This window comes from Rhinolophus sinicus, chromosome 17 (assembly GCF_057876585.1).
Source record: "Rhinolophus sinicus isolate RSI-liver-muscle chromosome 17, RSI-T2T, whole genome shotgun sequence".
In the NCBI taxonomy this organism is placed as follows: Eukaryota; Metazoa; Chordata; class Mammalia; order Chiroptera; family Rhinolophidae; genus Rhinolophus; species Rhinolophus sinicus.
In genome coordinates, this window is record NC_142517.1 from 206,574,512 (window position 1) to 206,584,014 (window position 9,503).

The 9,503-nt window shown below is 51.2% G+C and overlaps 1 protein-coding gene across 2 annotated transcripts in view; it reads left to right on the plus strand.

Moving 5' to 3' along the window:
- ARMC9 (armadillo repeat containing 9) overlaps positions 1 to 6,669 on the plus strand; it is a 136,296-nt gene extending 129,627 nt beyond the window's left edge. The window contains exon 26 of one of the 2 annotated variants that reach the window (XM_019739807.3): positions 653 to 3,523. In XM_019739807.3, coding sequence (XP_019595366.3) covers positions 653 to 675 — 23 coding nt within the window. In that variant the 3' untranslated portion in view covers positions 676 to 3,523. Of the gene's footprint in view, positions 1 to 652; positions 3,524 to 6,640 lie in introns of those variants that run through there. The other variant, XM_074314880.2, reaches the window with a different exon arrangement.
- Positions 6,670 to 9,503: the final 2,834 nt, after the last annotated feature.

The following is a 9,503-nucleotide window of genomic DNA, read 5'->3' on the forward strand; positions in this document are numbered from 1 at the left end:
TGGCCAACTGGGGACCTGCTGGAATTGAAGTGTGGCTCATGGGCCATGGCCTGGAAGCCTGCTGGGCCCTCCCCCCTCTCCCAGCGCCTATCTGCTGGGAAACACACAGGGAAGCCCCACCCACGTCTCCCCACCTGCGGGCCAGGTCAAGCTGCTTCCTCACACCAGGCCAGAGGAAGCACCAGCCCATACAGGGAAAGCGTGGCCAGGAGAGGCAGACAGGCCCTCTCTAACACTGTGCGGCTTCCAGGCTGCACCCTACCAGGGACCCCAGGTAATAATGCTCGCAATAACAACACCCAGTTGCTGATGGGCTGGCTGGCCCCGCCACAGCCAACAGCACTGCATGGCCCCAGCCAATGTGAAGAGCTCAGCAAGCAGTGGATTTATGTCCTGTGTCCTCAACAAACACATGAGCAATTGCCAGCAAAACTCACTGAGTGCCCCATGCCAAGCAGCCTGCTTCCTGTGAGGAAAGAGTGTGGCCAAACAAGCCATGCCCTGGCTGCAGAGCAGATGACCTGGGAGACGGAAGATTCTCTTTATTCTGTTTGCACAGAGCCGGTTGAAAGAACAGATTGTATGTGACAGAGGGGGCTCTGTACGGAGACCACCTTGGTGCTGGCAGCTTGCTCTGCTTTTTCTTCTCCAGGCAGCCAATCTCACAGGAAGTGAGGATGGTTTCTTCCCCAGTGTCACCGTCCCACTGCAAGAGAACCGACCAGGTTCCTGTTCTTGGCAAGCTGGCAGCTGCAGGTGACAGATGTGGGAGACAGATGTGGAAGACAGTTGTCTACGAGCCTCTGGGTGGCTAGGAGAGGACGGCGAGCTGAGGAGAGGGCGGCTCTCCAGGCAGGCCAAGCACGGGCCCATGCAGCCCCCGGACCCAGGCTCCTTTTCTGTTCCTGGCACAGCTGGCACAGCCAGATGGGGAGGGTTGGGGAGGCCCTGTCATTGTCCTTCCCTGGTCGCCCTGCACACACACAGGATGACAGGGCTGTCACAGGCACATAGCTGGGTAGACAGCATGAGACAAACCAGCAAGCCTGTCCATCCGGGAGCTTGTGTGGGGCCCAGAGAACTCAGCCAGAGCTGGGCCGTGGCCTCAGCGGAAACCAGCTTTTCTCACTTGGACCAACTACGAAGAAACAAAAGGGACTTAAAGTAAGAGAAACTCATTCTCAAGCCATGTGCCTGAGCAGCAGACTTGATATTTTCTTCCTCTTTTAAAATCTGGTAAGAAGACTGTTAGTTCCCATACAGATAGTGCCCCCAAAAAAATGTATACACATTTTAAGAAAGGAAAAACTGTATTAAAATTGTAATACTCAACATAGACTGACAACAAAAGATGAATACAAGTTATGTGTATACATTTGTTTGGCACCCCCGGTATAGCTCAGAATGTGGCTGGTCCAGAGCAGCCCTGAGCTTCGGCACATGTGTTTTAAAAGCTTAGAGGGTTGACCAGTTTAACAACCTGTGTCCTTCCCTCCATTAAGACCTCAACCGCAAACAGCTCCACAGGCAAAATGACTAGTCCCCCTGAGGGAGGCCTGTGCCCATTCCTGCCGCGAGTGACATCAGGGCTCAGGTCATAGGACAGAGAAAGGAAATTCTCCTGCAGAGCCAGCAAGGCCTCCATATCTGAAATGGTACCAAAGCTAGTAGCAGGGTCTGACCTCAATTAAAATAGACATATTGAGATAAGTTAATCAGTGTTTGGATGGCACTTGTGTGTGTGAATACAGTCACATGTTTTCCCCAGGCACTCCATCTGCCTTGGCCAGGCCCTTTAGTGGAGGCATTGTGACACTGGACAACATTGCACTTTTCAGTGGCCTTCTGATGCCTCAGGAGAGCAGGCCGAGTTGGTAAACAGAAGAGCGTTGGAGCAGGCAAGAGGCTGGAGACTCTTGAGAGGACCATAAACTTGGCACGGGCAGGGACATTGGGTTAATCTCATGAGTTTTTGGCAGTGGCACAAGGCTGGGCACATTAGAACTCCATGATTGTGTGACTGGCCCTGCGGCCACATGCTGATTCTCTGGAAATGTGTGAGCCCCTCTGTGTTCCTGGGGGAGAAGCTTTGGAGAACACTTCTCTGCCTTCTTGGAAATGGCAGCCTCCAGGCACTCTCTGAATTCCTGACTTGACCTGAGGAGGTACAGAGAAAACACAAAAGCTTATCTCCAGTGTCATTGATATGGACAGACCGGAAAAGCAGAGACGGATCCCTGAAGTAGAATCACTTTGTGGTGAACCGTTGAAAAGAGTGGTTGCACAGAAACAGGAGAGGAGCGTAATGGAAAAATTTCTCTGTTCTCTCCAGTAAACCCGCCCCCTTCAGATTCCTCAGATGCCGCCGACTGGCATGGCCTCTCCCCTGCCTGAGCGTGGGAGCAGCCCCAACTCCAGAAATCCAGAGTGGGTGGGAGTCATCCGTTTCGGCCCAATGTCTACCTGATGTGAAGGCTGTTTTCTCCCTCGAGCCTACAAATGAGCTGAAGACTGATTTATAAATGTCTGGCGATTCCGGGAAAAGAAAAGACTGTCTTTTAAGAGATGAGGGAAGTAGCCTACTCAGGGTCAAACTATACTGAGCTCACCAGGTGCAGTTTGGGTGGTTCTCCAGAGAAAGAAAATACCCCTGGGCCTCCAAACCACACCCTGGAGAATCTTCTTTGCAGACACACACTTCTACACCCAAGAAACTTTTTAAAATACCAACAGTTTATTCATAAACAGCCCACCTATCTGCTGGCCTCCCTAAGTTTGCTGGGGTTGGATATAAACAAGTTCTATGAGGGGGGTGGGCATCAAATGCAGGGTCCCCCCCGCCATCGCAAAGCAGAGTGTTCTGTGAAATCATTCGTAAGCTAAAATGGCGTCAAGTGAAGAAATTATTACAATTAATTATATGGAAAATTTTTTGAGTGTTCTTAGACCCAAAATTCAACAAACACACAATGTCTTTATTTCATTCACCATAATGAAAACACTTAATTACGTCCAGTTTTATGCTAAGTGTAACACCCTTATTACGAACTCTCAGGCTTTTCTGATGCCTTAGGGACACATCTTGCTAAGGGACGCATAGAATCAATCAAGATAAGGCACAGATGGTCCCAGACAGAGCTCGGAGCTCTGGTGGCTTGATACTGAGATGCTAAGTGTAGATCCGGGGGACAGAGCTTGGCGGCCCCTTTGCTGCCCCTCTATAACGGCTCCCTGCCAAACACTGAACACTGTTTTTGCAACTCGCCTTTTTCTGTAAAAGTGAAAATCCTCTTTGGATTTCTTCTGATTAGTGAAAACGGATACTAATGTAGGTTTTTCATAAAAACAAACTGGAAAAGCAGGGTACCTGTACATAAATGAACCAAAATGGTCATCTGGAGTTCTTACCATCCAGTTGCCAAGACTGGCCCGTGAGAGCTACCCAGGAAAGCCGCAGAGAAGCACCTGTGGGGCTTTTGAAAAATGGTGGCTAAATAAATAAATAAAATAAAATAAAGAAAAATGGTGGCTCCTCTGCCTCTGGAAGCTGACTCCCTAATTTCTCCTGTGTAGACCTTGATCTCATTTGCTTCCTCCACAGCGAGGTGTAAGTGTCTGGAAATAGCTTAAATTATGATCCTTGGTGGAACTATAATAGGCAGACAGAGGTTTGAGATCCAGTCAAATACCAGGGGTCACTCAGTAAATTGGGAAGGATTTGGCCCAAATCAAGAGCTAAATGAAAAACAAGCGCACAGATAAATGAGAATGATACCAAAACATCCATGACAAACAAAACAGCAAACTTTTTCATAAAAACTAGATCTGACCCTGCACCTACCTGTATCACCATACCTTGCTTGCCAAACCCTAATCCCAAACCCGATTTCAACAAAACTTTTTATTATAAAAACAGGCAGCCAGCTCATGGGCCAGAGTTTGCTGATTTGATTTTTTTTAATATTTCATTAAAATATTATTTATCTTGACTACCAAGTTTGGGGGCGCCCCCTTACATTCTGTGTGCAGGATGAATGCTCCCCAAGCCTCCCGCATCCCCATCTGGGTTCTGGGGGCTCCTCGTCCCTCCGGTGAGCCGATGGCACAGCCTCGTAGCTGGGGTGCTGGGCCTGCCCACCTGCCCACCTTCATCTCTCCCAACACTGTCAGTGGTAAGTTGTGCTAAGGAATGATTCTGTTCACTTTTGCACACAACAAACTACCCCCAGAACTTAGTAGCTAAAAACAACAATTTACTAGCTTTACAGTTATGTGGATCAGCAATGGGGGCTGGGCCCAGACGGACAGTGCTGTTGGGTTTGGCTGGACCCAGGCGTTCATCTGTGGTGAGAGGGCAGGCAAGGGCCTCACTCATGGCTGGCAGTGGCTGCTGGCTGTTGGCTGGTTCTCCTCCGTGAGGGCTCTCATCCTCCAGCAAGCGAGCTTGGGCTCGTTCACATCGTGGTCTCAGGTCTCCAGCTGCAGTAAGAGAAGCCAAGCCCAAGTACTAGTCAAGTTCCTACTTGCATCATGTTTACTGCTCACCCCTTGGCCAAAGCAGTCTGTATGGAAGGACCAGGATACAGGCAAACTGACCTACCCAGGGCATGACCAAAACAATCTACCACATAGAAGATGTCCAGAACTTACCTCACTTCTCAGAACCAAATCTTTCAGGGTGATTTTTCCACTGTGGTGTAACCTCCCCTTCTTAATTCAGTTCAACAAACATATCCTGTGGGGCTACTGGGACGTGGAGTGTGTGATTTTGTTAAATTAATGTTTGTCAAGTGGAGCCCTGGGTGAAAGACCACAAGAGAAAGTGAAACAGAGAAGCTTATTTCTCACAGGTCCTGGACTACACAGCTCTCCAAGAGGGGCCGCATGGGAGGTCCCGGCAGGTACAGGCACATGCCTTCAGTAGGGTCCGTGAGGGGAGTGTTTCTAGGGTTCCTGGACTAAAGCTGGGTTGATCAATTCAAACCAAAAAGAGCAGCAGTTTTGGTCAGTTCCATGGTCTTACCTGAGGGGCACACAAGGGGAAGGCACTGGGAGGTGGGGGCGACCATTTCTCACCAGGGCCACAGGGAAGTCATAGCAGGAATTCACACTTATTCTGACTCAGGGCTGCTGTTCGGCCATGCACTCGAGGGGGGGCTAGTGTCAGTTCAAGGCCCCTGCAGGCCACTTAGCCACACAAAATGGGTGTTGCCACAACAGCATCAGAAGTAGTTTAGCTAAACTCTCAACAGGAGACACAGTCCCACTGGCCCTTGAGTTGCTGTGCATCTTAGGGAAGAATTTCTGGCCTTTGTAGATGGCTACAGTCCAGGGCAGAGCACCAGTGCCAGGTTGAAACGACAGAGGGCGGCCACCATTGTCGGAGATGGAGGAGAGATGGGCCACCTGAGGCCACCAACCAGAAAGCAGTGCCCCCAGAATGTTGGGCCAGAGGTCAGCCTGACCCTGGGAAAAGCTATAGTGACGAGCGAGATGCTGAAGGCACTGATAGGACGTGAATGGGGGGCGTCCTAGAGAAGGAAGAGGGGACAGGTTGTTGGCATGAGCTCTACGAGGGGGGGCCGAAGCAAGGGCCACGGAACAGTGGTCTTGAGGAGCCCTGCGAGTTGGGAGTCCACCAGGCCCTCCTCTGGCACCTGGGCAAGATCGCTACGTTTTCAGGAATTCTATGAGCTCGTGTTAATCATAGCCATGACCAAAACTTAAATTACATGAACTTACAATTAAATAAATTCGATTGAAAACAAAGGTAATAAATATGCAAAACTCATCCCTTTTTAATTGTTTGATGACGCTCACTATTGTCTGTGTCCTGGAGGTTATTTATACCTGCTGTACCTGTATGGAGAAAATACCATATAATGATGATCGTCTCTTCCCAACTCTGTTCAGTGACGTCACTTTGGTAGCTTGAAATTGGCCATCCTGGGAATATTCACACCACAGAAATTGGCAAACATGACAAACTAGGATTCCCCCCACCCAGAGCCAGTTGTTAAACGTTTCCCGGCACCCCACTGGCAGAAGGAGTGTGCAAGGAGACACAGCCTGAGGCAGAATGCTGAGTGGACCTCGTACCATACCAGGCAACTTGGGAGGAGCAGGGCAGTGTGGGTCCCCTAGAACGGCGAGCCCAAAGGGTGGCATGGGCGGTGGGCAGGCGGCTACTCCAGAGGCCTCTGTCCACATGTTTCTACATATCCTCAGATCTTGGTGTTGGCCCCAAGTGTCAGCATCATTTCACTCCCAGGCTGCCACCTTCCAGGAACTAGCTTGCAGCCTTTCTTCCTGTGTTACTGATAACTGAGGACCACCAGATGGTTAATCTGAATGTTCCTTGGACACCTTCCCACTTGGCACACTGCTGCTCACACTGCCCGGAAACACACCTGCCCTGTGTGCTGAATGTCGTGGCACTGCTACTAACTGCCAGTCACTGCTTCTGCCAGTGACCTACAGGTCCAGAAGGGCAGGGCCTGTGTTTACTGGGGACCTTGCGTTTACTGGTAGAAGGTAGGGCATAGAGCCTGGATAAAGTGCCAGAAGAGCGGGGCAAAGGGAGCTGGGGTCGCATGAAACTATATAATATTGTATGTCAACTGTATTTTTTCTAAAAAAGGTGCTGGGCCATGAGGTGGAGACACTGTCACCATTCCTAAGCAGTGGAACTGAAATGCTAATTGCCAGCTGTCACATCCCTGTCTGTAGGAGGAGAGAACGAGGCACCCACCATCCAGGAAGAAGCAGAGACGGTGGCATTTGTCTCTAGCAACACCTCTTCCTTTTTCTGCTTATCTGGGCCAACAAATTCCTGCCTTTTGTGTTTGTTTTTTTTAATGATTCTTCAGGCTGAGTGTCACTTACTAGCAACCAAAAGATTTGAAACGAAAGCACTGATCCTTTTCGCTTAGACTTTGGGTTGCTGAATGAATTTTGCTTGCCCCATGGCACCCAACCTTCCTTGGAAACCCATCTGAAATGAGTGGCTGGGACAAAGCACCTGTAAGTCCAGTTCTGAAATGTTTCGTTGTGCAGCCATCCACCCTCCCACCCACGCATGTGCTCCTTACCCTGGTCATCGGGAAGCGTGGTACCAACACCAGCAGTTCCGTTCCTCGGCCTCAGGTCCTCACAGGAGAACTGTATTTAGCTGGGTCCTTTCTGCTTCTTTAGCAACAAACACATCTCAGGAAGTCCCAGACCACTCCACCGTTCATTCTTGTGAGAACAGCTTTCCACCTTCATTGTTGTTTCAAAATGGTGATGGTCCCATCTGGGACAAGTGTAAATGCATGAGTAGGAAGGGGCAAGCAAGGTGACCATGCAGCCAGGTGGCTGGGAAGCAGCAATTCGAGTAAAGGTGGGACCAACAGTGGTGCCACAGTGCCACGGTCATGGTCTGCCGGGGGACTAGACCCACTCCACAGCCTCAGTCGTGAGAGTCAAGGTTCCTGCAAGGATTCTAAGGTCACCATAAGGCAGGAGCAGCAGTGGGCCAAACAAAATGGACCAAAAAGTTCAAGGTCATAGTTGCAAATAAATACAAGTTCTCAGAAACTCAGTCTGACCCAAGAAGGAAATACACCAAAGCTTACTGCTCAAATGTAAGGCTTCCTGACTGCTGCCGAGGTAGGGACAGCCTTGAATGCCTTGTGCCCCACCTTGTTCCCTCTGTGCCCTGGGGCAGGCTTCCTCACCTCATGCACGCCCAGGTTGGTCTGCTTCTGCTGTTAGAGCAGCAAATCCAAGAGGGGGGTTTCTTTTTTCCTTCGTTTGTCCTTCAACGTCTATAACCAGTGACTCCCCACACCTGCAGTGACCCATGTTCAGGAAGGATCCTGGGTCCTGCTCTCCGGAATCATGGGTCCCCTGGCTTTGAAAATGCCCCCTATCCATTCCTGGGGGTGAGGGAGCTGCTGCTAATGTTCCAGCTCCTGCTCCAGCCAGATGACAGACAGCTCAGGAAGGAGGGAGGGGAGGCACCAGGCACTGGCCCAGCCAGCAAAGGGTCAAAGTAGAGAGGAGGGGGAGGGGCCCCCTAGCCTGTCCTCCTCTCTCTGCCTCTGGCTCCATAAGCTCGCAGACCTGGTATCCATAAACTTAGACCTGGTATCCAGGTCTAAGGCCGGCTTCAAACCTAGACCAAACTGTGATTCAGAACTGTGGTCTACAATTGGGCCAAATGGTGTGAGCCACAAATCCCAGAGAGGAAATTTCCGTTCAAAGAGAAATGATTCCATCAGGGTCTCCCCGCCCTCTTTTGATAGGAAGAGCAGGACAGGGTGGGGGATGGGAGAAGAGATGCTGCTCAGAAGTGGTGTGGGGGGACCCCTGAAGACATGGTCTCCCTCAGGCCCACAATTTATATCTCCTCTGGAAATGGATGAGCTCAGCCTCCCAGAGCCACAGGCCTTGCTCTGCCACAGGGACCCCAGGGCTATTTACAGTGGTATCTGTCCATGGGGAACAAGGTGGTGTGGGGACAGAGTCCCAGAGAGCAGTTTCCAGGCTCTCGCCTTCACGTGGAGAGGTGCTGGCTCGGGTAGTAGATGGCCATCAGCTGTGACTGGTTGGCCATCAGCTCTAACCAGTTAGCCATTAGCCACTAATATAACTGCCGTGACTGCGTTGGTTGGTTGGTTGGTTGGTTGGTTGGTTGGTTGGTTGGCTGGCAGAGAAGGGACAGTGAATTGCGGATCATGTGGCTCCTGCTTCCTGTGTCTCCAACCAGCCGCCAGCGAGAATATAGTGGTATGACTCCCCTATCTATGGCTCCGTGGGTGTTCCTTTTTGGCCTCACCATATCCTGCGTTCTTATGTGGGGAGTGGGAGCTGAAACCCCGCATGACACCCTGAGTGACAGGTGGGAAGGGGGGCCCAGCTGGAAGCTTCCTTGGTCAAGCAGGACTGGGTCTGGGGTTTCACCTTCCCAAAGCAGGCTTAGCTGACAGCACTGAACAGCCAGCACCACACTCCTGGACTGTCTATTCTCCAAAGGCTGGCCTCACAGCTTCCTTCCTTCCATTGTCCAAAGCCTGAGACCCTGAGAGCAGCCAGGAGACCCCACAGTTGGGTGGTTGCTAGCAGTCCAAACACCTTCCAGGCGCATGGCTTTGCTTTTTCTGTGCCCAGCTCCTCTTGACCAAGCCGGACTGAGGGCAAAGCAGAGAGCCACCCAGCCTCCGTCTCAGCTTGCTCCCCTTCACTATCTGTCCCCTGGTGCCTTTCAGCTCCTCGCACTCCTCACCTCTCACCACCAGACAGGATTATATCTGTCCCTTATCCCTGGCTGAGGGATGCTTTCCCAGCGACTGAAGCAGACTGGAGTCTTCAGTGGGGCAGGGACACAGCCCCCTAAAATGTGTATCGTGCTCCATCTGTTATCACTCTCTGGGCAGAGCCCCGGTTTCTGAGACCCTGCCTGGTGCCATGAAAGCCAGGCAGTGGAGGTGGTGGGACGTGTGGGGGCTGAGCTGGGGGCT